The sequence below is a fragment of the Lepisosteus platostomus genome, chromosome 13 (assembly GCF_059453375.1).
Source record: "Lepisosteus platostomus isolate fLepPlt1 chromosome 13, fLepPlt1.hap1, whole genome shotgun sequence".
Lineage (NCBI taxonomy): Eukaryota > Metazoa > Chordata > Actinopteri > Semionotiformes > Lepisosteidae > Lepisosteus > Lepisosteus platostomus.
This window is the reverse complement of record NC_142623.1, coordinates 32,289,248-32,316,189: the sequence shown is the minus strand read 5'-3', so window position 1 is coordinate 32,316,189 and position 26,942 is coordinate 32,289,248. Positions and strand designations below refer to the sequence as shown.

Below are 26,942 nucleotides of genomic sequence, written 5' to 3'. Positions count from 1 at the left end.
ATCCCACTGGAAAAAAAGCTTTGATCAGACTACATAGCTACAGGGAACAGAAGCTACATGGCCAGTGCTCAATATTGACATGCTATATGTACGAGCAGTACAAACAGTGCATGGGCTTAAGGTAGTCAGTGTAGAGTATACTCTGTCTGCAGATAAGACATCTTTCAAATAAAAATGATCAGCAATCTGTAAATGGCGATCTCAAAACTTTAATTCTCTCCGAAAACTCTAACGTCAGTTGGAGCCTGATGAAAAGTGACGGCATTTTTTTTTGCGTGAGTGCTCTATGAGCCGAGCTCTTAACCACAAAGCCAGATTAAATTTGATTTAAACTGCCCCGGAGAAGGTTAACTAATAGAAGATATGATATACTTACAAACCCCGATATAAACCAACCGTGCTTCCGTGAAAGCCAAAAACCGGACTTTGTCAACACGTTTACTAAACTCACCCAGCTAAATGAAACATTCCTTACATCTTATTTAATTTCTGATACAGTTCAGTGACATATCTCCCCTTGCTTCGTATAAATATGCTAATTATAAAACACCATTAAAGAAACTCTTCATTTTCCTAGCGGCTCTTGTTAATAAAACATCCCGCACAAATTCGAGCTCAGACTCTCAGTTTTTATTGGTTGGACTGAGCGTCGCCAAAGCGGAAGTCCAGCCCTGCTTCCTGTGTCCACCCGCGCGGAGCCCCGCCCCCGGTCACCTGGCGGGTATTTAAGCCCCCAGGCGGCGGCAGATCAGTTTGGCTGTTACTATAGCCCCGAACAGCATGACCAGCAGCTTTCACCCCGCTTCGCCAAGCCCGCCGGACCACAGGTCTGGAGCGCTTGCGTGTGCACGCGTTTCTTGCGCCGAGTGACGAGTTGATTCCCGATCCGGTTTCTGGAGGCGCGGGCGGGCCGGCGCGCGGACGAGCTGCGGTCTGTCCCGGGGCGTGTTCTCGGGACAGCGCGCGCCCGCTCCGTCTGCGTCACGGCCCGCGAGCCCCCCGGAAGTGCCCGGGGGAGAGGTGGCGTTGTCTCCGCCCGTTCCGCCGGTCCCTGTACCGGCAAGGCACTGCCGTCTAACTGTCTCCCCTGCGCTTCCTCCTGCAGGCTGTGGCCGGTACCGGCCTGGCCCGGTGCCCTAGACCTGGACCTGGCCTGTTGGGACCCGCTGCCCCAGACCTGCATGCCAGAGCCCTGGCTGCTCCCGGGCTGCAGCTCCGTGTACAACAGGCTGGTGAGGTGAGGGGCGCTGACCCACTCCTGGGCACTTCTCTGCACAGACTCGGGCTCAAGAGGAAGATCTAACTCCAACTGCTTATTAGAGGCCAAAGGCTAAATAAGCTTGTAAGAATCCAGGGTATCAGCTTGTTCCACACTCCCACCACCCTCTGTGTAAAGTGCCTCCACTTCTCAGTGCTCCATGCTCTTCCCTGTAGCTTCCACTGGTGTTCTCTGGTTTGCTTCTCTGGTTCTGAAGTCCCCCTGGTTGACTGTCAGAGTCTTTCAGGATTTGGGGGTGCTTGATTCAGGTCTGCGGTCTTCTGTTTAAGACTATGGAATCTGTCGCTGGACCCAGTCGCTGCAGGACAGGCCTCTGAGCCTGTGAAAGGAAGTCGTTACTCGTCTCCGGAGCATCTTGTCTTCGAGAGTGTGGCGCTGAAATAACCTGGTGACCAGAACCATCCTCAGCTCTCAGTGAGGTCTTGCTGGAGTGTGACGCAGTTTCGACAGGGTTCGACTTGGTTTCGATCCTGCGCTGTTGACCCTGCGTCCTCTCTCTGCTGGCCTGTTTCCTCGCTTCCTCAGTGTCCGGCAGATGACCCCAGTGACCACGATGTGTCAACCCCACATCTCTCCCGGTCTCACAAGCAGCCTCTCCCAGCTCGGAGTGTTTTTCTCCGAGGCAGCTGCGGACAGGCGCTTGGGGTGTCCTCGGGTGTCTGTGTGGCTCTGCCTAGCCCTCTGCCTGCTGTGTGAGAAAAGGGGGGGCGTGGGGCACTACTGAGGTCCCTCATTCTCTGTTGCTCCCTGTAGCAGCTCCTCGGAGGCGGCGCAGCCCCAGTGCAGGATGACCGGAGAGTCTGACCAGGGGGGCGTCCCCCACAAACCTCACAGGTATGCCGTCTCGCCAGCAGGGGGCGCCCGTGCCGGCCTGGACTTGGGGCTACCCCTGTCCTGAGGCGTGGCGTTGGCAGTCGGGGGTGCGATCGGGGCGGAGGATGTGTAGGTTCGTGCGGGGCGCGAGGCGGGGGAAACGAGGCGCGCTGCAGAGAGGGGGCGCTCCCAGCTGAACACAGCGCCCCCTGGAGTCCCTGGAGTGGAAGTGACCTGTTAGCACCTGAGCAGTGGGGTCTTCTCAGTCTGAGAGCAGCGCAGCTGTTGGGGTGCCCTGGTGTGTGTGTGTGTGTGTGTGTGTGTGTGTGTGTGTGTGTGTGTGTGTGTGTGTGTGTGTGTGTGTGTGTGTGTGTGAGGCCAGGAGCTGAGCAGAGCCCCCCAGCGGGATGTCCCGCCCGGGTCACAACCTGCTGTCTCCGTCCCCGCAGAGCGTCCATTCTGGAGCGCTGTATCCTGAGGCTGTCCACTGCCAGCGTCGCCGTGGGGACTGAGGACCTGGACCGGGCTGGGAGGTGAGGAGGAGGAGGAGGGGTCCGCTCTGCACGTCCAGCTGGCTCTCCTGCTCCCCTCTCGTCTGCCCTGACACCGTGCGGGGGCCCCCCCCCTCGGCCTCCCCGTCCTCTCCGCAGCCCCCAGCCCGACGGCGCCCCCTGCTCCCGGGCCCTGGACCCGTCCCGCTGTGAGACCAACGAGGCGGTTCTGAAGCGCCGGCAGAAGCAGATCCAGTACGGCAAGAACACCAGCGGCTACCAGAACTACCTGCGGGAGGTCCCCAAGTAAGAGCACCCCCACATCCTGACACCCCCACACCCAGAACTACCTGCTCCAAGTAAGAGCACCCCCACACCCAGAACTACCTGCTCCAAGTAAGAGCACCCCCACACCCTGACACCCCCCCACCCTGAACAACCTGCTCCAAGTAAGAGCACCCCCACACCCTGACACCCCCACACCCAGGACTACCTGCTCCAAGTAAGAGCACCCCCACACCCTGACACCCCCACACCCAGGACTACCTGCTCCAAGTAAGAGCACCCCCACACCCTGACACCCCCACACCCAGGACTACCTGCTCCAAGTAAGAGCACCCCCACACCCTGACACCCCCACACCCAGGACTACCTGCTCCAAGTAAGAGCACCCCCACACCCTGACACCCCCACACCCAGAACTACCTGCTCCAAGTAAGAGCACCCCCACACCCTGACACCCCCACACCCAGAACTACCTGCTCCAAGTAAGCGCACCCCCACACCCTGACACCCCCACACCCAGAACTACCTGCTCCAAGTAAGAGCACCCCCACACCCTGACACCCCCACACCCAGAACTACCTGCTCCAAGTAAGAGCACCCCCACACCCAGAACTACCTGCCCGAGGTGTCCAAGTAAGAGCACCCCCACACCCTGACACCCCCACACCCAGAACTACCTGCCCGAGGTGCCCAAGTAAGAGCGCCCCGAAACCCCCTCTGCACCATTCCTCCTGCCACCCCCACACCTCAGTACCCCGACAGCAGCGAGCCTCCCTGTACTCTCCCAGGAGGCAGCGGATCCCAGGGCTGCACCCCCGTACCCCCAACAAGTTCAGGAAGTACAGCCGGCGCTCCTGGGACATGCAGGTGCGGCTGTGGAGGCGAGCGCTGCACGCCTGGGACCCCCCTGCAGACACCTCGGAGCCCCAGGAGCGAGAGGGGGACCCCGAGGATGAGCCGTGAGTACTGGGGGGCAGGGAGGGGGACCCCGAGGATCTGCAGTGAGGACTGAGGGACAGGGAGGGGGACCCTGAGGATCTGCAGTGAGGAATGAGGGACAGGGAGGGGGACCCCGAGGATCTGCAGTGAGGACTGAGGGACAGGGAGGGGGACCCCGAGGATGAGCCGTGAGCACTGGGGGACAGGGAGGGGGACCCCGAGGATGAGCCGTGAGTACTGGGGGGACAGGGAGGGGGGACCCCAAGGATGAGCCGTGAGCACTTGGGGACAGGGAGGGGGACCCCAAGGATCTGCAGTGAAGACTGAGGGACAGGGAGGGGGACCCCGCGGATCTGCAGTGAGGACTGAGGGACAGGGAGGGGGACCCCGAGGATCTGCAGTGAGCACTGGGGGACAGGGAGGGGGACCCCGAGGATGAGCCATGAGCACTGGGGGACAGGGAGGGGGACCCCGAGGATGAGCCGTGAGCACTGGGGGGACAGGGAGGGGGGACCCCAAGGATGAGCCGTGAGCACTGGGGGACAGGGAGGGGGACCCCAAGGATCAGCAGTGAGCACTGGGGACAGGGAGGGGGACCCCGAGGATGAGCAGTGAGCACTGGGGGGACAGGGAGGGGGACCCCGAGGATGAGCCGTGAGCACTGGGGGGACAGGGAGGGGGGACCCCAAGGATGAGCCGTGAGCACTGGGGGACAGGGAGGGGGACCCCAGGATCAGCAGTGAGGAGTGAGGGACAGGGAGGGGGACCCCGAGGATCTGCAGTGAGCACTGGAGGGACAGAGAGAGATGGGGGGGGGGACGCCCTGAGGGAGGGGAAGGGGTGAGAGATCGCAGGCTGTTCACACACAGGAATCACTGCTGTCCACCTGTCCCTGGGAGTGCGTGGGGTACGCAGCGCACCCCGAGATCCCTGGGAGGGGCCTGTGTCCTGCAGAACCGTCCTGCAGGTTCGAGTCCGGGCTGGCTGTGCTGACTGGGCTCTGCGTTCCAGACCGGGATGGCCGGGGCCGCCGCCCAGGGGAGACTCCGGGGGGCCGCCGCCGCCCCCCCTGCCCGCTTGCCACAGCTGGTCTCCTCAGGTACGCCCGCCCCCCGCCCCCGGTCGCCCCCCTCCTGCCCGCGGCCCCCTCCTGAGGTGTGCCCCTGTCCCCAGGTCCTGGAGCCCGGCCCGGGCGGCCCCCCCTGCGCCCCGCTGTCCGCTGACCACGAGCTGCTGGACTGGCTGCACTGGCTCATGGAGACGGAGCGCTGCCAGCCGCCGCCGCACTGACCCGCTGACCGCTGACCGCTGACCTCGCCCCACGGACCCCCCCCCAGTCCCAGGAGTCTCGAGCTTCCCCCGAGAGCACCGTCCTCGCGCACCCCGCTGCTGTCGTCACCCTCTCACCGCGCGCGCACTGAGCCACTGTCCACTGTCCTCGAGCCCCCCCATAGAACACCGTTTGTTTTGCAACACACACACACACACACACAGAGCACCTGCACACGCGCACAGACCCCCACCCCCACCCCCTCCGGCTTGGGGGTTGACGTCCACTGTCCACTGTCCACTGTCCACTGTCCACTGTCCACTGTCCACTGTCCACTGTCCACTGTCCACTGTCCACTGTCCACGGCGCGTGTTCGTCTGAGCCGTCGCCCAGTGAGAGGCGCTGGGGAGCCGCCAGTGTGCGTCTGAAGGTCCTTCCTCCCTGTTCCCACCCTTCTCCCTCGCCGACCCCTTCCTAACACGAGTTCAACCCCACAGCCGCTCCTGCGTGGGTCAGCACGACCCCCGGCCCCCTCCCTGCTAATCCCTCCGGAGCGGGGGGGGGGGCGCGGAGGGGGTCCGGCCCACTTTGCTTTTAAAAGTCACGAGAGCGCTGAGAAGCCTCTCCGGGTCTCGGCGGGGAATCCCGGGGGCGAGCGCGTGGTCGGGGGGGGGGGAAGCGGGGTGGTTTGGAGGACACGTGCAGCAGGGCTCTGGGCACGAGCTCGGTCTGGGCCAGGGCTGCCCGCGGAGCCCCCCCCAGTCTCGCGTTTCGCGCCTCGTGGCGAGAGCCTCCCGATCCCAGAGCCTCGCGGCGCCGAGCTCTCGGGCGGCTGCAGTACCGCTCGCTTCCACCAGGGGGCGCCCGGAGCTGAGGCGCGACCCGTGGGAACCGGGCTGCGCGTCACCAAAAATGAGCTTTCCCGGGTTTTTAGTAGGACTCTAGAATGTTAGTTTAGAGGGCTGTCGTCTGGGTGAAGACTTTTCTGAAGCTCCCTCGGAGCTGTGGGCCAAACTAGAGTGAGTGAGAAAACGCTCATGACCCATACCCACGGAAGGGCTCCGAAACGCTTATTCGCCAATGCCAGCGAGCGGCCTGCCTGCCCCGTGTCTGTGCCCCACGCAGAGCTGGGTTTATCAACAGCTCATTTTCTCATTCCCCGGCGGGAGGGCTCCTCTGTAATTAGAGGCCCGCTCTCTGGTGGCTTCCCCCGCCCCCTGAAGCCAAAACAGGCTATGGGACTGGTTTTCTGCCGTTTGTCTCCCGTCCTATATTTACTTATGGTTTTTATAGTGTTAAATAATTTTCTCCCACCGGGCTCGAACCCGTCTTGTTTCCAAGTCTTTAACCCCTCTCTAACAGTTTTGTGCACGGTGTTGTCGCATGGTAAAAGAAAGGTTTTCTGCAAGCACCCGAAGTCGCCGACACAGGTGATGGGCATTCGGGCAGCACCTTCGGCAGAACTACATTACCCACAGTTCCAGCGTTCTCGCGTTCGTACCCCCCCCCCCCCCCCCGAAATCCCAAGCGCAAGGGGGTGTTTTCCTGAGAAGTAATGCGCTCTTAACACAACCTTTCCCCCTCAACTGTCCTGTATTTAATAAATTGTTTTGGCTCCAGAATTAAATAAATTTTAAACCCATGTGAGAGACAGATGTTAAGGTTTTTTTTTATTCTACTCGTGTTGTTCATTTGCACTCCCCTCTTCTTTCCTTTCGTTGCTCCTGGGCGAAAGCAATTTTTAGTTCAAGGGGAACAGTATACTACAATTCTGGGCAAAAGCGGGTATAAAAATACTCAATACGAAAATGGTAACGCCATCCTGTTGACGTGGAGGCCCATGTACGGATTCGGTTGTCCGTGTGGAGCCCCGATTTCGTTTCTCGGCACGTTGAGAAAGAACCGCCTCCCCCCCCTCGTTCTCCACGGTGGTACCTCCCGCGGTATTTATTCCCAGCGCGAGGCCTCTGGTTGCTCCGTGCTGCTCTCGGTTGCTAAGGAGATCCTTCGGGCAGGTAATGCGGACATTATCTCCGGCGAGCGCTCAGTCGCGATGGGCTGCCACAGGCTGAGGGGGTTTCTCTTTGATAGATACCACGGGTCGTGACGAAAACCCGTTCCTGAAAACGCTAAATAATATTGCTCGTTTCTCAATTCCCGATGTGTGTGTTTCCCTTCGGCACGCGTACCTGGTAGAGTTGCTGGAGATCAATTACAGATGCATCATAAATCCTGTTTTTCATTCCAGGGGTGTTTTTTCTAAAAAAAAAAAGGGGATAGGCGTTTCACGTTACTTCTCGTTTTATCGCGCAGTATGGAGGCGTGATGATGGCCGTTTCTGTACGAGTCAGGCACGTTATCGCAGTTTGTTTTTTTTAAATGTTGTATTTAAATTGACCCACCTATAGCGAGCGAAGGCTCTTTCCCTCCTCTGTGTGTTCGCCAGCCACATCACTGGTTTCTAACACCGTAGGAGTAAAAATGGAAAACAAGCAGGAGACGGCGCTCGCCTATAAATAGTAAGTTATTGATCAGCCGCTGTAGCGATTTGTCTCTTGTTGTGGTGGCTGCCGGGGAGGTTTTACCGTGCGTGTCTGTCGCGTGTTTATTCGCGTGGGGCTGGTCGAGCGGATGGGTCATGACGTTTAATGACATTAAGGCACAAACGGACTCGTCGCCAGCTCTGTGTGCGGGCGGGCTCGCTCACCCCGGTCCTCCGCTCCCTGGCTCGTTACTAAGGCAACGGGCCGGAGCCGTTTCTGCCGGGCGGTCCGCACTCGGGTGCGTGTCTGTGTGCCTGGCGTGGCGGCTCCACTCTTCTCCTGAGTTAAAATGACCCCCCCCCCCCCAAAAAAAAAAAAACCCGAGAACCGCCGGCCTTTTCCAGAGCCCGAGTGGTCAGCTCTTGACACGCGTGGTTCCCCCCCCGATCTCATCTGTGGACTCTGTGAAACCGAGCCGAAAAATAATAGCGAGCCGCCAAAGTTGCCAGAAAGTTGGATTTCTGTCCCTGCTGCTGCTTTTCTTTTAATCCCCCAAGATGCCAAACCGGCCATGTGAAGATTTACATAAGTGTCATAAATCAAGTCCTCTGGAAACTCGGGCTCTTCCGGGACAGCTCTGTGTTCACTTCTTTTTATCTTGTCCAGCGCCGAACGTGGGCTTTATCCAAGGGTCCTGTATTACATTGTGATTCCATGTGTGCAGAAGCATATGTCACCATTGACTTGGAAGAACCAAGCTGGTTTTTAGCTGATTAGATCAGAAAATTCTGATCCGAAATTAAACTGCAACAAAGTATATACAACTGCTAAAGCCTGGAGCGGATCGGACTGCTGTGCACTGGGAGCGTGACTGACAGCACTGTAAAGCCTGGAGTGAATCAGACTGCTGTGCACTGGGAGTGTGACTGACAGCACTGTAAAGCCTGGAGTGAATCAGACTGCTGTGCACTGGGAGTGTGACTGACAGCACTGTAAAGCCTGGAGTGGATCAGACTGCTGTGCACTGGGAGTGTGACTGACAGCACTGTAAAGCCTGGAGTGGATCAGACTGCTGTGCACTGGGAGTGTGACTGACAGCACTGTAAAGCCTGGAGTGGATCAGACTGCTGTGCACTGGGAATGAGACTGATGAACATTTCATGTGACCACAAAAGTTTTGATTTTTTTTATTTTTTGAATATGGTCTGGTTTTGAACGGTCAGATGCAGGTGATATGCTGTCGGTGAGCAGGTTTATAGGCGCTCATTGCAAAGTTCGTGCTTTGTTCTGCTGTGCCTGCAGCGAACCCGCACTGGGACAGAGGAAGGGGCTAGCTCTATTGTAGGAGGGTCGTCCTCCATGGCTGTGCTGGTGCCTGACGAGGGGGGTCTGGGGTTCTGGAGCTGCGCGGGTGTGTGAGAAGGGGTGGCTGCGGACCCCCAGACCTGCCTCTGTGGAGCCTCTCTACAGGACCACACTGGTGCTGCTGGAGCACCAGGCCTCCCTCTGTCATCTCTCTTGCCCTGTTTTGGCTGCTGTTGCCAGAGTATCCGCTGGCATGGCCGCAGGCCGATACCCTGTTCACGCCGGGGGGGTCCGAGTCCAGTCCCTCTCTCATCCGTCAGCCTGGCTAGGGAGCCTGGGCAGGGGCCGCCGTCCCCCTCTGTGGACGCGGGAGATGGACAGAGACGCCAAGTGTGGTTCGGCTGATTTAATTTGGCCTTCTGCTTCCGGGGCAGGGTGAGTTGATGGCAGAGGGCAGATGCTCCTGAGTTCGTGCGCGAGGCTGGCGATTTCCCTGCCCCCCGCGAACTCGTTAAGATTCCGATCAGTGGGTTGACTAGACAGGGCAGGAAGCTACTCTCTCTCTCCCTCTGGGATGTGGTGAAGTCAGCTGCCAGGATGTCTGGGCTTGTCCAGGGATGGCCGATTCCTAGGGATCGCCTAGGTTTTCCGTCTGCGTTTCCCCGCGCTGAAGTCCCCAGCGGAGCTGCGTTTGGTTCCCGCGGTGTCTCGCGGCCGGGGGGGTTTCACACGGCTCTCTCTTCAACACGGACCGCGGGCTGGGAGCGGGGATCTGGGATCGAGGGAGAGGGAGGGAGGGAGGGAGTGTGGAGAAGGAAGGGGGAGGGAAGTGAATAATCGGCACACTTCCACTCCTGGGCTCAAGGAGGAGAGAGGGGTGAGAGGAAACGGAGGAGAAGAGAGGAGGACGAGAAGAGAGGAGGGGGGGAGGGGTGAAAGCAGAGGACCAGTGTTTCTGAAGGAACGTGCGGCGCAGGCCCGTGAAGTCATTTTCTGAATTATGTGTGGTTGGATAAGAGGCGTAATGTGGTGGTTGAATTGAGAAATAAGACTTATTCTGTGTTCTATTTTAATCGCGGGGAAATAACCTGAAATATCTTAGAAGCAGGAAGGGAGGGGCAATGAGAGAGGTCGGAGGAGGCTGCTGGGGCTTGTTTTTAGTTATGAAGAAAGTGATTTGGCCCCCGGTGTACAGCAGCCTGATCCACTCCAGTTTCAGCAGCTGCAGGACTTCTGTGAATATCAATGATGGAGTTACAGAAGTTTCAGAGCTTGATATCTCCAGCAGCTGGTGTTGCTTCTGTACCAGAACTGTGTAGCTGATAAAGCCTGGAGTGGATCAGATTGCTGTGCACTGGGAGTGTGACTGACAGCACTGTAAAGCCTGGAGTGGATCAGGCTGCTGTGCACTGGGAGTGTGACTGACAGCACTGTAAAGCCTGGAGTGGATCAGACTGCTGTGCACTGGGAGTGTGACTGACAGCACTGTAAAGCCTGGAGTGGATCAGACTGCTGTGCACTGGGAGTCAGACTGACAGCACTGTAAAGCCTGGAGTGGATCAGATTGCTGTGCACTGGGAGTGTGACTGACAGCACTGTAAAGCCTGGAGTGGATCAGGCTGCTGTGCACTGGGAGTGTGACTGACAGCACTGTAAAGCCAGGAGTGGATCAGACTGCTGTGCACTGGGAGTGTGACTGACAGCACTGTAAAGCCTGGAGTGGATCAGACTGCTGTGCACTGGGAGTGTGACTGACAGCACTGTAAAGCCAGGAGTGGATCAGACTGCTGTGCACTGGGAGTGTGACTGACAGCACCGTAAAGCCTGGAGTTGATCAGACTGCTGTGCACTGGGAGTGTGACTGACAGCACTGTAAAGCCAGGAGGGGACCAGACTGCTGTGCACTGGGAGTGTGACTGACAGCACTGTAAAGCCTGGAGTGGATCAGACTGCTGTGCACTGGGAGTGTGACTGACAGCACTGTAAAGCCTGGAGTGGATCAGACTGCTGTGCACTGGGAGTCACACTGTAGTGGATCAAACGGCTGTGCACTGAGATTCTGTGGTTTCTATGAAGTAAATACACCCACAAAAATCTAGCTCAGGGCTAGAGTATGGGGGCGTGAGTGGAGCTGCAGTTTAATTACATGTCGATGAGTGGAATTCTTCCTCCTTCCATCTTGCTGCTAAACGGAGATCTCCAGAACCCCAGCCCCTCCTAGCCCTCATCGCCCTCTGACCTCTGCCTTTCACCTTCCTTACCCCTGAGGGTGGAAGTGGTGGCAGTTGCCTTATCTCCAGGCAGCTGGCTGTCTTGCTGGGTGTGTGTTTTGCGTAAACGTGTGCACGCAGCCTGGCGAGCAGACTGTCGGTACGGGCTCGGGAGTCGGTCTCCGTGCTCGTGTCTGTGCTCCCATGGAGCTGGAGGTGCCCAGATAACGAGAGCTGCTGTGCTTGTCTTCCTTGGGGATCCAGCTGTCAATCATGAACCTGTTTTCAAGAGAGAAGGAAGCTGAGCCCGGTGTTGCTATAGATAATCATCAGCCTCATGCTTGAACCAGGCTCCTGGGCAGTCCTTCTGGTTCCCTGTGTCTTAGCAGTCGGATTCACTACAAGTTTTACAAGTTTTACCTGCTGCAAGGATGGGTCTTTAAACCTCTTACTTTACTGTAAGATAACATTTTTGTATCTTTAATTTCACTCGAAGTCCATATGCATTTTTCTGGATTATACAAGTGTGTACATTTCGCAAGAGCTATTAAGGTGATCAAACCACCTTGAATTTAAGGTCTGTGCTATGGAGGGCAGACATGTGCACGTGCCACAGACTCGCTGTCCCCTCAGCGCTTTGTCAGGTGCTTTGCCCTGACCCTCTCAGATTCAAATTCAAAGAGCTTTATTGCCAGGACTGATTAATTGTCGAAGATGATACAAATAAGACAATATTTATAGTGCAAACATATTATACGACGTTTTCAGACATCACATACAACGTTATTGAGAGACGGGCTCACTGTCTGTCCTCAGGCTGTGACAGGAGATCACACACACTGGGTTGGATCTCTATTGAGTTTCCTCTCCCAGTGGGATCGGAAGCTGATTCTAACAGGTGTGGGAATTGTGGTATTAGAATTGTTATTTTAAGGGAGAATGCTTGTCTAATCCCAGAGTATTTCTCACAGTGCAGCAGAAAGTGTATCTCTGTCCCTGCTGCTCCCTGCTGGCAGTGAGAACACAGCCTGTCCTCTCTGGACAGTCAGGTCTGTCTGTGTCACACAGTTTCTATGCCCAGGCTATGGTCACTGAGCCTGTCCTCTTTGGACACTCAGGTCTGTCTGTGTCCAGTTTTTATGTCCAGGCTGTGGTCACTGAGCCTGTCCTCTCTGGATAGTCAGGTCTGTCTGTGTCCGGTTTCTATGTCCAGGCTATGGTCACTGAGCCTGTACTTCACAGGGTCTGTATCTCTTTCCTGTTTCTTATCCTGGTCAGATACTCAGCTAGAGTGTATTGTCTTCTTAGGGTCCAGTTTATGTTGTGTTTGTGTGTGTGTCCCAGTGGATGAGGTAGTGTTGTTTGGTTTATTTTGATCCATGATGTTCTAGCTGTGCTGTCCTGAGGTTGGTTGGTGTCAGTGAGCTTCAGGACCAGCTGCCTGAGGGGGCTCTTCTCTGGGCTCAGCTCTTGGCTCAGCAGGACCCTGTGGTGGTAGGAGCTCTGGTCAGTGTGTTTCAAGTGTAATAAGTATTTTATTTTATAGCTCTATTCTGTATGCTGATTAGTAATGGATATTGGCCTAATAAAGCCGTGCACACATAGTTAGGTGTTTTTCTCTGTACATGGAGAATGTTTTTACAGAACTCTGTGTGCAGGTCTTCCATGGGATCTTTTAGGGGGGGTCTTTGTCCCATTTAGTGTAATCCTGGCCTGTGAGTGGACCCTTGAGTAGATGTAGCTGCTATATAGGTTGTATTAAACTTTCATATGTCCTCAGCCAGATGTTTGTGGCAGCATTGATATCAGAGAGCCTCATTCTAATCTGAAGGAGAAAGCCCAGCGCCTGACGGTGCTCTCGGTGTCAGTGATGGGGGTGACCCCTGACCCTGTCTCTCTGTCTCTCTCAGGCTGTAGAGATGGCGCTCCTGGTGTCAATCATGGAGTCTCAGTGAGTCGCGGGCTGGGCAGCCCGGCCCAGAGGGGCGGAGCCAGCGCCACGCTCGCCAACGCACGCACGCACGGACCGACCAACGCTTCCCCCGCCTCCCCCCCACCCCGCCGCCCGTCGCCATGGTGACCCTCATCACCAAACAGCTGCAGAAACAGAGTCTGGACGACCACACCTACCACAGAGCCTTCACCCTCAACCTGGTGAGGGAGCCCACTGCTGTCCCGTCTGTGTCCGTTCCGTCATGTGTGGGTCCGGGTCTCCGGACCTCTTCTGTTCCGCTGTCCCCCTGTGTGAAAGTGCAGCCCGATGGCCCTGATGTCGCTCAGATATGTGTGGTCTGATCCCGCGGAGACCTGTATCTCTGTTTCAGCTGTACGGCCGTGCTGGGGAGCACTCGGGTCCTGAGCTGTGATCTGTGGGCTGACTGCCTGTGTCTGTGTGTTTCAGTCAGTGCCTGAGCCCCCTGGCCACGCAGGCTGCTGGACCACCTATGGATTGACGCCAGGTAGGGGTCACCTTGGTAACCGCATCCCTCTTTGTCCTGGGTTTGACAGTGTAATAGCCCCCTACCACACATTCGGGTTCGACTCTGGGTGCTGACGGTTAGACAGGACGACACTCAGCTCCTTTTTTCTCCTCCCCCTTTGAAAAAATCCATTCCGACGTTTCTGGATTTCCAGCTGATATTGGGGGAGCTCCTTATTTTCGCCGTTAGCTTTTGAAGGATGTGGGCTTTTGAAGGATCCCTAGGGCTTTCAGGGTGCAGGGTCCAGACATCGTAATTGTGTCCTTGGTATCTGGTGTCCTCAGAGGCAGCCAGGGTGGGGACTGGGACCAGGACTGGGGACCCCTGCTGCAAACACACTGACCCTCCAGGACTGGGGACCCCTGCTGCAGACACCCTGACCCACCAGGACTGGGGGACCCCTCCTGCAGGCACACTGACGCTCCAGGACCAGGACTGGGGGACCCCTCCTGCAGACACCCTGACCCTACAGGACCAGGACTGGGAACCCCTGCTGCACACCCTGACCCTCTAGGACTGGGGACCCCTGCTGTAGACACACTGATCCTCCAGGACCAGGACTGGGGGACCCCTCCTGCAGACACCCTGACCCTACAGGACCAGGACTGGGGACCCCTGCTGCACACCCTGACCCTCCAGGACTGGGGACCCCTGCTGCAGACACACTGATGCTCCAGGACCAGGACTGGGGGACCCCTCCTGCAGACACACTGATGCTCCTGGACCAGGACTGGGGACCCCCTCCTGCAGACACCCCGACCCTCCAGGACTGGGGACCCCCTCCTGCAGACACCCCGACCCTCCAGGACTGGGGACCCCCTCCTGCAGACACACTGACCCTCCAGGACTGGGGACCCCTGCTGCAGACACCCCGACCCTCCAGGACTGGGGACCCCTGCTGCAGACACCCCGACCCTCCAGGACTGGGGACCCCTGCTGGAGACACCCTGGCTCTGCTGCAGCGGTACCTCCCTCCTCAGCATTGTGAGCCAGAGAGAGCTGAAGTATCTGAACAACACCGGCCACACTGTGCTGGGAAGCGACAGGCAGTGCTGTATGGCAGCAGGCAGCTTGGAAAGAGCTCCTCCTCTTCACCTCAGGTGGGGAGTCCTGGTCCTGCAGCGTGCTGAACTGCACAGCAGCCTCTTCTTCAGAATGAAGAGCTCGGACTTGGGAGCCAGAGGAAGATTGTTGTTGGAACCCATACCCTGGCTTCTGTTCAAGAAACAGCTGGCAGAGTTCCTACTGTCGGGACAAGAGGCTCTCTCCACACAAAGGGTGGTGGGAGTGTGGAGCAAGCTGCCCAGCTATTGTTGTTGAAACCGGTACTCCGGCTTCTTTTCAAGAAACAGCTGGCCGACATCCTGCGATCAATTAGCTACCAAACAGCCTCCTGTACTCATCCGTGACCTTTACATTGAACTTTTGCGTGTCTCTGCCCTGGGCAGACGTGCGACCCAGCTCGGTGCTCTCGGCGGGCGTGAGCGTGGCGTTGCACAGGAGCGTGCTTGCTGACAGCGCCGTTTTGCCGTAGTCGTTTCTGAAGTCGTTTTTTTTTATCTTGCGGCCCTGGGAAGGAAGAGCGTGATGGCGCGATACCCGAGTCTCGGAGTCAGCAGTTCTTGTGTTTCGGGTGGTGAGAAGGATAGCGCTCGTGTTCGCCGCCAGCCCTCTGGGGTTTATATCTGACCCGTTTTCTTCTTGCACCGCGGGAGCTGTGGGCAGGCGAGCTTGCCAGATGGCGAGAGGACGTCAGCAGTGTCTGCGCCCCGGCCCGCGCTGCCGATCACCTTTCAGAGGTGTAAATGTCACCTCTGGGCTGCCTCCCGGGCGCCGAGCTCAGCGAGGCCTGGGGTGCAGGGAGCCGAGGCCGCGGTGAGCGAAACCGAAAGAGCAGAGCCCCGCGCGGGGCCGAGACGGGACGCCCACGCCGCGGTCTCGCGGCGGGGTGACGCTGCCGGCGTGTTTTTGTTTTGTGTCTTTACCGTAAGAAGTGCAAACTCTGCGAGAGCCAAGGTGCTCCAGTTAAATAAAGACGCCATGAGTGTCTGTGCCCTGGCGCTCCTGCAGTGATGGGGAAAGTCACTTCTCCCAAGCCAAGTCCCATACCCCAACAGCGAAAGTGGTTATTTTTGAAAACTGACAAGAACTTGGGGGGGGGGGGGGAGCTTAAAAAGTTAATTACTAATGTAGCTACTGGCATACTTTGGGAAAAAATTAGTTTACTCAAACACCTGTGTGACTGTGGGACTCTCCTGCACCAGGCCCTGGGCTCCTGCTGTGTGACTGTGAGACTCTCTCCTGCACCAGGCCCTGGGCTCCTGCTGTGTGACTGTGAGACTCTCTCCTGCACCAGGCCCTGGGCTCCTGCTGTGTGACTGTGACTCTCTCCTTCACCAGGCCCTGGGCTCCTGCTGTGTGACTGTGACTCTCTCCTGCACCAGGCCCTGGGCTCCTGCTGTGTGACTGTGAGACTCTCTCCTGCACCAGGCCCTGGGCTCCTGCTGTGTGACTGTGAGACTCTCTCCTGCACCAGGCCCTGGGCTCCTGCTGTGTGACTGTGACTCTCTCCTGCACCAGGCCCTGGGCTCCTGCTGTGTGACTGTGACTCTCTCCTGCACCAGGCCCTGGGCTCCTGCTGTGTGACTTTGACTCTCTCCTGCACCAGGCCCTGGGCTCCTGCTGTGTGACTGTGAGACTCTCTCCTGCACCAGGCCCTGGGCTCCCGCTGTGTGACTGTGAGACTCTCTCCTGCACCAGGCCCTGGGCTCCCGCTGTGTGACTGTGAGACTCTCTCCTGCACCAGGCCCTGGGCTCCTGCTGTGTGACTGTGAGACTCTCTCCTGCACCAGGCCCTGGGCTCCTGCTGTGTGACTGTGAGACTCTCTCCTGCACCAGGCCCTGGGCTCCTGCTGTGTGACTGTGAGACTCTCTCCTGCACCAGGCCCTGGGCTCCTGCTGTGTGACTGTGAGACTCTCTCCTGCACCAGGCCCTGGGCTCCTGCTGTGTGACTGTGAGACTCTCTCCTTCACCAGGCCCTGGGCTCCTGCTGTGTGACTGTGACTCTCTCCTGCACCAGGCCCTGGGCTCCTGCTGTGTGACTGTGAGACTCTCTCCTGCACCAGGCCCTGGGCTCCTGCTGTGTGACTGTGAGACTCTCTCCTGCACCAGGCCCTGGGCTCCTGCTGTGTGACTGTGACTCTCTCCTGCACCAGGCCCTGGGCTCCTGCTGTGTGACTGTGACTCTCTCCTGCACCAGGCCCTGGGCTCCTGCTGTGTGACTGTGACTCTCTCCTGCACCAGGCCCTGGGCTCCTGCTGTGTGACTGTGAGACTCTCTCCTGCACCAGGCCCTGGGCTCCCGCTGTGTGACTGTGAGACTCTCTCCTGCACCAGGCCCTGGGCTCCTGCTGTGTGACTGTGAGACTCTCTCCTGCACCAGGCCCTGGGCTCCTGCTGTGTGACTGTGAGACTCTCTCCTGCACCAGGCCCTGGGCTCCTGCTGTGTGACTGTGAGACTCTCTCCTGCACCAGGCCCTGGGCTCCCGCTGTGTGACTGTGAGACTCTCTCCTGCACCAGGCCCTGGGCTCCCGCTGTGTGACTGTGAGACTCTCTCCTGCACCAGGCCCTGGGCTCCTGCTGTGTGACTGTGAGACTCTCTCCTGTACCAGGCCCTGGGCTCCTGCTGTGTGACTGTGAGACTCTCTCCTGCACCAGGCCCTGGGCTCCTGCTGTGTGACTGTGAGACTCTCTCCTGCACCAGGCCCTGGGCTCCTGCTGTGTGACTGTCAGGCTCTCTCCTGTGGCTAGTGATGGCTGGCCAGCTGTGTCCTGGGGGACTATCGGTGATCAGTGGCGCTCTTGCTTTCTGGTGCTCCATTCAGACAGCTCTGTCCTCCTCTTGCTCTGGGGTGTGGCCCAGCTCGTATTTGGGATGTAAGCTACTCGTCCTTCTACAGTATGGGTAAAACAGGCTCATCAGGGAGTCCTGGAAGACCACTTTTATATTCTTTTTAGTTGGTAACGTCTGTCTGGCCAGAAAGGCATGTGCATAAGGAACTCCTGCATTTCTAGAGCGAAGGACTTAACCCTTTGTTGCCCTCTGCCTGGGCCAGGACAAGATGGAAAATGCCACACGTGTTCATGCATGTCTGAACTGACAAATCCTTTTCATGGACACCGAGGAAGCAACAAAACACAGAATGTTAGGGTATATACTTAAACATGTAGGATTCAAAGCCAGGGATGTTGTTGTTTTTTTCAATGCGCTCATCTAGAAAATTATGCTCCGTTTCAAACACCACAATACAAGAAAGTTAGTGTTGGGTTGGAATCAGGCCAGAGCAGAGTGACCAGATCTATTCTGGGGAATACGGGAGTGTGCCACATTGACAGGCAGAAGGAAGTGAATCTCTTTGGTCTTGAAGAGAGATGACTGAGGGGACCCTGATACAAGAGCTCACATTCTCCTAAGACACCGACACGCTCGTACCTGGAGGACTTGTTCAGAACGAACAGCTAAACATAATCTAGGAGGATTCCAGTGGGAACTACAGGGAAGAGCGTTTAACACTGAGAACAGGAGGACAGCATCTCTGAGGACTGGGGGACACTGGCGATCAGTCTGTGCAGAGGAGTGGGGTCTGGGGGGACACTGGTGATCTGGCTGTCTGTGCAGAGGAGTGAGGACTGGGGAGACACTGGTGATCTGGCTGTCTGTGCAGAGGAGTGAGGACTGGGGAACACTGGTGATCAGTCTGTGCAGAGGAGTGAGGACTGGGGGGATACTGGTGATCAGTCTGTGCAGAGGAGTGAGGACTGGGTGGACACTGGTTATCTGGCTGTCTGTGCAGAGGAGAGAGGACTGGGGGACACTGGTGATCTGGCTGTGTGCAGAGGAGTGAGGACTGGGGGACACTGGTGATCTGGCTGTCTGTGCAGAGGAGTGAGGACTGGGGAACACTGGTGATCTGGCTGTCTGTGCAGAGGAGAGAGGACTGGGGGACACTGGTGATCTGGCTGTGTGCAGAGGAGTGAGGACTGGGGGACACTGGTGATCTGGCTGTCTGTGCAGAGGAGTGAGGACTGGGGAACACTGGTGATCTGGCTGTCTGTGCAGAGGAGAGAGGACTGGGGGACACTGATGATCTGGCTGTCTGTGCAGAGGAATGAGGACTGGGGGACACTGGGAGGATATTTTGAGGTTTCTTTTCCTTTCTGTATCACTTCTCTCCACACGTCTGCTCTGTCTCTGCTTTTCCTACACAACAGCAGCTGGGCTCTAGAGTGCAGTAATCATCACTTCAACTTCCTTTTTCTTCCTCTTGCCCCGTTCCAACGTTGTCTCTCTCTCTCTCTGCAGAGACCAGCTGCTGGAGGCTGTGCTCCCCCGGGCCCGGTCTGCAGGACAGCTCGGCCCTGGCTGGCGCGGCCCACGGTGCGCCTCCCGTAGGCGGGGGCGAGGCGACGCAGCAGCTCCTGGTCCCCAGCACCTCGGTGACGGACCTGTCCTGTCCCGGCGCGCCCCCTGCCCCCCCGCCGCCCCCCAAGCGCCACTGTCGCTCGCTGTCCGTGCCTGAGGACCTGTCCCGCTGCCGCGCCCCCTGGCGCCCCAGCGGCTCCAAGATCTGGACCCCCGTCAAGCGGCGGTGCCACAGCGGCGGGGGGGCCGGAGGGTCCTGCCCGCTGCAGGGGCCGCAGAGGCCCCAGAGAGCCCCCAGCTCCTCCCTGCCCTCCCCCAGCAGCCCCACCTTCTTCAGCCTGGCCCTGTCCCCGGACTCCCCCCTGCACTGGAGCTTCCCCTGGGAGGCGGGGGCAGAGGCAGGCGGGGGGGGCTGCTTCTTCCCCTCCCCGCCGTCCTCCTCCTCCTCGCCCCTCTTCTGCGCCCCCCCGCCGCCCCTCTCCCAGCGCCGCTTCTCCCTCTCGCCCGTGCACATCCAGGAGGCCGCCGCCCGCTTCCTGCCGCCGCCCCCCGGGCCCCCCTCGCCCTCCTCGGCCTGCAGCACCCCCTCCTGCTCGCGGCGCGCCCCGCCCCCGGCCGGCGCGCTGCCCCGCAGCCAGTCGCAGCCCTGCGACCTCCACCTGCGCAAGCCGGGCATCAAGCGGCGCCACGACCCCGAGGGGCCGCACTGCGCGCGCCCGGGGCTGGACTTCGGCAAGATGGCGCAGGTGAGGGGTGGGCGAGAGCGCGTGGCGGGGAGGCTCATGGGTTCGGTTTGTGGTGCGTGCGTGCGTGCGTGCGCGTGTGTTGTAGTGAGCGGTACTGGCTTTGGGAGCCTTTCCAGCTGCTCTGGTCACCCCGTCCAGAGCGCCATCCACATTTCCGCTGAAAACCTGGAGAGAGAACAGAGGACACAACACTAACCACAAAAGGGAGCACACCACAACAAGGCACTGTGGTCTGGGCCTTGTCGGCCTCGGAAGCCTGGTGCAGATGCTCGTGCATAAGTCTGGTGCTGATGTGTGAATATTGTAAATATTGTAAATATTGTAAAGCATATTTCACGATTCCTGTGGTGTGACGATGTTGACATAGCATTTTGAAAGCCTTTCTCCTGTTTGTCATGAATGTTGGTGGTACAGTGTGAGTACAGTGGTGTTGGGGTACAGTGTTAATATGATGTGTTGGGGTGAGTACAGTGGGGTTGGGGTGGTACAGTGTGAGTATGAGGTATTGGGGTGGTACAGTGGGAGTACAGTGGTGCTGGGGTGGTACAGTGTGAGTATGAGGTTTTGGGGTGGTACAGTGTGAGTACAGTGGTGTTGGGGTGGTACAGTGTCAGTATGAGGTGTTGGGGCGGTACAGTGTGAGTACAGTGGTGTTGGGGTGATAGTGTCAGTATGAGGTGTCGGAGTGGTACAGTGGAGTCTGGGTGGTACAGTGTGAGTACAGTGGTGTTGTGGTGGTACAGTGTCAGTATGAGGTGTCGGAGTGGTACAGTGGAGTCTGGGTGGTACAGTGTGAGTACAGTGGTGTTGTGGTGGTACAGTGTCAGTATGAGGTGTTGGGGTGGTACAGTGTGAGTACAGTGGTGTTAGGGTGGTACAGTGTCAGTATGAGGTGTCGGAGTGGTACAGTGGAGTCTGGGTGGTACAGTGGAGGCATAGTGTTGTTTGTGTGGTTAGTGTCTCTCCTTGTGTCTTTTTGGGTCCCTCCAGGGGACAACAGGAGGGCATGTGTCTACAGGGGAGAGGAAGCCAGTTGTTCTTTGTGGCTGCTGATGAAATGCTTATCTGAAATCGTAGGGACTTTTTACATCTTTTTTTTAAATCTCACAGGTGTTAAGAAGCAGATCAGAGATTTTTTGACAAATTAAAAGTAGATGAAAAATTCTTACATAACACACTCCACTTACACATAAGTATGTTTTAAAATTGTTTACTAATGCACTGAAGAGTGTCCTTGTTTTTCACAGGTCATGCTGTGAGATCTCTCTGTGTGCAGTATTATTAAATTAGGCAGTGTGTGTGTGTGGGGATCGCGGGTGTGACGGTGTGTGTGTGTGGGGATCGCGAGTGTGACGGTGCGTGTGTGCGTGGGGATCGCGAGTGTGATGGTGTGACGGTGCGTGTGTGTGTGGGGATCGCGAGTGTGACGGTGTGACGGTGCGTGTGTGTGGGGATCGCGAGTGTGACGGTGTGACGGTGTGTGTGTGTGTGGGGATCGCGAGTGTGACGGTGTGACGGTGCGTGTGTGTGGGCATCGCGAGTGTGACGGTGTGACGGTGCGTGTGTGTGTGGGGATCGCGAGTGTGACGGTGTGACGGTGCGTGTGTGTGGGGATAGCGAGTGTGACGGTGTGACGGTGCGTGTGTGTGTGGGGATCGCGAGTGTGACGGTGTGACGGTGCGTGTGTGTGGGGATCGCGAGTGTGACGGTGCGTGTGTGTGGGGATCGCGAGTGTGACGGTGTGACGGTGCGTGTGTGTGGGGATCGCGAGTGTGACGGTGTGACGGTGCGTGTGTGTGTGGGGATCGCGAGTGTGACGGTGTGACGGTGCGTGTGTGTGGGGATCGCGAGTGTGACGGTGTGACGGTGCGTGTGTGTGTGGGGATCGCGAGTGTGACGGTGTGACGGTGCGTGTGTGTGGGGATCGCGAGTGTGACGGTGTGACGGTGCGTGTGTGTGGGGATCGCGGGTGTGACGGTGCGTGTGTGTGTGGGGATCGCGAGTGTGACGGTGTGACGGTGCGTGTGTGTGGGGATCGCGGGTGTGACGGTGCGTGTGTGTGTGGGGATCGCGAGTGTGACGGTGTGACGGTGCGTGTGTGTGGGGATCGCGGGTGTGACGGTGTGACGGTGCGTGTGTGTGTGGGGATCGCGAGTGTGACGGTGTGACGGTGCGTGTGTGTGTGGGGATCGCGAGTGTGACGGTGTGACGGTGCGTGTGTGTGGGGATCGCGAGTGTGACGGTGTGACGGTGCGTGTGTGTGTGGGGATCGCGGGTGTGACGGTGCGTGTGTGTGTGGGGATCGCGAGTGTGACGGTGCGTGTGTGTGTGGGGATCGCGAGTGTGACGGTGTGACGGTGCGTGTGTGTGGGGATCGCGAGTGTGACGGTGTGACGGTGCGTGTGTGTGTGGGGATCGGGAGTGTGACGGTGCGTGTGTGTGTGGGGATCGGGAGTGTGACGGTGCGTGTGTGTGTGGGGATCGGGAGTGTGACGGTGTGCGTGTCTGAAATGGGGTATTATCCTCAGCTCTTTTTAAGGCAGACAGAGAGAGGGGGGAAGTGAGCTTTGCGATCTGCCAGGCTGTGTTTCCTGTTATTACTGTCTAAATATACTCTCCTCTGTTGGAGGCGTAGGGGAGCGGAATAGATTTATGTGGGAAAGGCGTTCTGTGCTCTTTGTACTTCGGCAACAGTACAGCGTTAACCGTTTCACTGTCGGCCTGCAGACACTGCTGCTCTGCAGGTGCCGCCCGTGTCACTTCCTTCACTGTCTGGGGAAGGACCCCTGGCCTTGCAGGAAGTGACACGGGCTCCTCTGGAAGTCCTTTACCCCCCCCCCGTTTCCTCTGGGGGGGGCACCCAGTTTCCGTGTTTGTGTTCGCACCCCTGTCTGCCCGCAGGGGATGCTGTGATGTCAACACTGGGCCCGTTGTTGCCGAAAGAGAAACTGTTAACAAGCAGGCTGCCTGGCATTGTCCGCGGCCCAGAGAGCGAGCTGGGCTGAACCGAGCCGGGCCGAGCCGGGCGAAGGACGAACGTGTCCTTGCTGTCGCAGGGAAAAGAGCACGAGCCATTGTGCTGGGATTGTGGGAAGAAGGGCTCACCTCTCGGGATCCCGGAGATCCACAGAGCGCGAGCGATCCGGACTCCTGCGTCCTGTCGGCGCGGTGCCCCTCCCGGTGTGCGTCCCGCAGAGGGGGAAAGGGGATCGTTCTGGCAGATGACGCATTGACGGGTGATGAGGCGGCACCTCGGGTTAAAGCTCATCTCTCTCCGTCATGGCAGGCCCTGGGGGGCCCCCCCTCCCTTCCCCGCAAAACATCCCCTGCGGCCGTCTCGAGGGGCAAATCGGGTCTTCTGATCGCAGCTGGGTCTACAGTCCGCTGGGTGTGACTTGCTCCTGACACGCGTTGCAAGCCAACACCCTTGACCCCTTATTAGCTCAGTGCATTAGTGTTGTTGAAGTTTGAGAAAGGCTGCGGCTTGTCAGTCCTCGTGTTGCTCCCTGCGTTGTGAAGTCCGCCCTCCTGGTCCTCCCTGTGGTACACAGCTAGTAGCTCCCTCCTCCTCCTCCTCCTCCTCCCGCCGGGCAGCTCCCCCGCTGCGTGATCGTCCTTCGGCAGCTCCTGCTGGATCCTGTACCCGGCTGCTGGCCTCTTTCTGTTGTGTGACCCCCCCCCGCCAAGACCCCTGCGCTGTCCTCCTCCGTCTTGTCGGCTCTGGGGACGGATGAGCCTGGTCTACGAACGAGGACTAACGCGCTTTCCCTTTCCAGACTGAGCCTGGCTCTCGTTTCCTTAACCCTTCTCCGCCCTCCCTCTCGGCTGCCTCTTCGGCTGCAGTGGATGTTTTCCTGTTGCGCAGTGTTTGCACACCCAGCCGCTCGGCGCTTTAGTGGTGTTGGGGGCGACAGTACATTGCGCTGCATTTAGCTGGATTGAAGCATCTCGCTCACAGAAATCTGGTAAACAGAAAATCAGTTGTCTGTGTTGCTAACAGTAGCTCTATTCTCCATTTTCCAATTGACCAAGGCCTCTGAGCCCTGGACAGTATCTACAGTACAGACCAGCACTACCCTGGACTCCGGACTTTACAGTGCTGTCACTCTGACTCCCAGTGCACAGCAGTCTGATCCACTCCAGGCTTTACAGTGCTGTCAGTCTGACTCCCAGTGCACAGCAGTCTGATCCACTCCAGGCTTTACAGTGCTGTCAGTCACACTCCCAGTGCACAGCGGCCTGCTCCACTCCAGGCTTTACAGTGCTGTCAGTCACACTCCCAGTGTACAGCAGTCTGATCCACTCCAGGCTTTACAGTGCTGTCAGTGTGACTCCCAGTGCACAGCAGCCTGATCCACTCCAGGCTTTACAGTGCTGTCAGTCTCACTCCCAGTGGTGTCCTCTGGCTCAGGTTTCTCTGCTGTATGGCCAGTTGCTTCAGCGGACACTAGTGTTATCGTCCACACACGGGGGACACGCCTCGGCTCTGAGACCCCGAGGCTGGGTTTGGGGGGGTGGGTTCACGCTGTGTAAAGGTCTTGGCCTTCCCAGCCCTGTGGAAAATGACTGACACAACCCTCCCCACCTCCCGCCGTGCTGTCACGTCAGGCGGCCTTTCACAGCGCAGAGGCAGCCAGCCTGCCGGATTGAAGTGTAAATCGCTGTTTGGCGTTCGCCCACGGCGCACCGCCCTGCCAGGAGCCCAGCGCCGACGGGGGCAGGGCCTGACGCAGATGGTCCCAGGGAGGACTGACATTCCTCTTGCAGGGAAGTCTGGGCAAGTGCTGGGTGCCCTGCAGTAACTCTGTTAGTGGCCAAGGCGCGCCATCCTTTCTGCACTGACGCACGTGGGCGCGCGTGTGCGGGGGTGGGTGTGTGTGTGTGTGTGCGTGCGCGTGCGTGCGTGCGTGCTCTTGGGATAAGCGGGGCCTTGGCAGAAGAGTTGATGCAGTTTGCTCATAGAGGGTAAATATTTGTATCGGCTTCTTATTCTTAAAAATCAAACGAAACCCAACAGCCGCCGCAGCGATCTGCCTTTGAGGAGGCTCCAGAGCGTTCTGGCAGGGGGCTGCCCGGAGAGGGGAAGGCCCCCACACACTCCTCCACCCCCTCGGAGTCCTGGCTGCAGACCCGGCTCCGGGAGAAGGCACGGTGCCTATTTGCATACGCTTTGCATACAGCTGCCTGCCCAGAGCCCCCTCTGCCAGACTCCCGGCCCCAGGCCGTCTTCCTGCCTGCCGGCGTGTGGGGTTTCTGCTCTGGAACCTCGTGCTGAAAGCTGCTTTTGTTCGGCCCGGCAGCGAGATCGACGGTGGCCTTAGTCACCGGCTGCGGGGAGGGGCCGGTTTTTTGGGGACGGAGAAGAGGGAAGGATCTTCTTCCTGTGGTCCGTTGCTCGCATTGATGTCTTCACGCACATGGGGACTGTTCGGAGCTAGCAGCTGAGTAAGACAAGCCAACCCCCATAGTCCTTCACGCAGATCCCATGAAACAGTACTGATTCAGCCAATCGGGCCCAGTGCACAGCAGTCTGATCCACTCCAGGCTTTACAGTGCTGTCAGTCACACTCCCAGCGCACAGCAGTCTGATCCACTCCAGGCTTTACAGTGCTGTCAGTCACACTCCCAGTGCACAGCAGCCTGATCCACTCCAGGCTTTACAGTGCTGTCAGTCACACTCCCAGTGCACAGCAGTCTGATCCACTCCAGGCTTTACAGTGCTGTCAGTCACACTCCCAGTGCACAGCAGCCTGATCCACTCCAGGCTTTACAGTGCTGTCAGTCACACTCCCAGTGCACAGCAGTCTGATCCACTCCAGGCTTTACAGTGCTGTCAGTCACACTCCCAGTGCCAGTTCCAGTCCAGGTTTTCCCATTTTGTTTTGTTTATTTGAAAGAAAAGTGATTTAGGAAAATGAGGATTAGCAACTATGTGAGTGTACAGGCGGTCAGGATCGGTGTCTCGGTCCGGTGTGAGTGTACAGGCGGTCAGGATCAGTGTCTCGGTCCGGTGTGAGTGTACAGGCGGTCAGGATCGGTGTCTCGGTGCAGTGTGAGTGTACAGGCGGTCAGGATCGGTGTCTCAGTGCAGTGTGAGGGTACAGGCGGTCAGGATCGGTGTCTCAGTGCGGTGTGAGTGTACAGGCGGTCAGGATCGGTGTCTCAGTGCAGTGTGAGGGTACAGGCGGTCAGGATCGGTGTCTCAGTGCGGTGTGAGTGTACAGGCGGTCAGGATCAGTGTCTCAGTGCAGTGTGAGTGTACAGGCGGTCAGGATCGGTGTCTCAGTGCAGTGTGAGGGTACAGGCGGTCAGGATCGGTGTCTCGGTGCGGTGTGAGTGTACAGGCGGTCAGTAAGTCAGCGTGTGTGAACTGACCCTGCCCTTCCTCTCTCCTCAGACGCGCAGCAGTGACCCTCTATGCTGTGGTGACTGGGGCTCAGGAGCCTGCAGAGGAGGGGGTATGTGTTTGGGCCAGGAGCCTGGTCTGGGGTGTCTCCTGGGGTCACACAGCCCTCCTGAGGGGCTTGGAGTCAGCATCGGGCCCCTGAGTGAGAGCGAGGAGGAGGAGGAGGAGGATGACGACGACTCGAAGAGTGACAGCGAGGAACAGCAGGGGGTGTTTGAGAGAGACTGCACAGAGCTGGACTTGACGCTCATCGAGGAGAACTAGTGGAAATCAACCCGCCATGGCCTCCGCGACCCCTGACCCCTGACCCCTCACCCCCGGGAGAGCTCTCAGGAACACAGCCACCCTCCCCGCGGACCAGGGGTTTCTATAACAACCAGAATACTACTCTTAACGTTAACAATAATAAAATAATTATGATGCAGGTAGCCTTGGACACTGTCCTTCTGGCTGAATACATTCCAGGACCTTGCTCTTGTCTCTGTGCTGTGTCTCTGCTCCGCTCTCTGCCTCTCTGTCCGCCTCCTTTTCTCTCCGCGTCCTTGTTTTGAGAGCAGTGATCTGAGATGGTGGTTGTTTTTCTCAGTTCTTGTAACACGCAGGAATAATTGGGAAGCTCACCATCGCCCCCTGTCTGCCAAACAGCGAACCGTTTCTGCTCTCCGGCGAGACTCGCCTGGATCGGCTCCAGCCTTAACAAAACAGCCTCCCTCCTCTTTCTAAACACAACCAGATGCGTGTCTAGCTGCTTTCTTCTTCTTCTTCAGTTCAATTTCATTTCGTTTTAAGCTTTTTAAAAACACAACTTTCTA

The 26,942-nt window shown here is 58.0% G+C and overlaps 2 protein-coding genes across 4 annotated transcripts; both read left to right on the top strand.

Moving 5' to 3' along the window:
• The first annotated feature begins 356 nt into the window (after positions 1–356).
• On the top strand, positions 357–6,718 carry slbp2 (stem-loop binding protein 2). 2 transcript variants are annotated; one of them, XM_088604205.1, is made up of 8 exons: positions 357–827; positions 1,106–1,237; positions 2,036–2,113; positions 2,542–2,625; positions 2,743–2,889; positions 3,657–3,827; positions 4,819–4,906; positions 4,981–6,718. In XM_088604205.1, exons 1-8 carry the CDS (start codon positions 781–783, stop codon positions 5,095–5,097), a joined length of 864 nt encoding a protein of 287 aa, XP_088460331.1. In that variant the 5' UTR covers positions 357–780; the 3' UTR covers positions 5,098–6,718. The 2 variants fall into 2 exon arrangements, with proteins under 2 accessions (XP_088460331.1, XP_088460330.1); XM_088604204.1 differs by having other exon boundaries at positions 360–827; positions 2,033–2,113.
• Positions 6,719–6,988: 270 nt separating this feature from the next.
• Positions 6,989–26,602, top strand: fam53c (family with sequence similarity 53 member C). Of its 2 annotated transcripts, none has more exons than XM_088604194.1 (5): positions 6,989–7,092; positions 12,986–13,229; positions 13,477–13,534; positions 18,919–19,724; positions 26,122–26,602. In XM_088604194.1, the coding sequence occupies exons 2-5, from the start codon at positions 13,149–13,151 to the stop codon at positions 26,392–26,394; spliced, it is 1,218 nt and encodes a 405-aa protein (XP_088460320.1). In that variant the 5' UTR covers positions 6,989–7,092; positions 12,986–13,148; the 3' UTR covers positions 26,395–26,602. The 2 variants fall into 2 exon arrangements, with proteins under 2 accessions (XP_088460320.1, XP_088460321.1); XM_088604195.1 differs by lacking the exon at positions 6,989–7,092 and adding an exon at positions 12,470–12,581.
• The last annotated feature ends 340 nt before the right edge of the window (positions 26,603–26,942 follow it).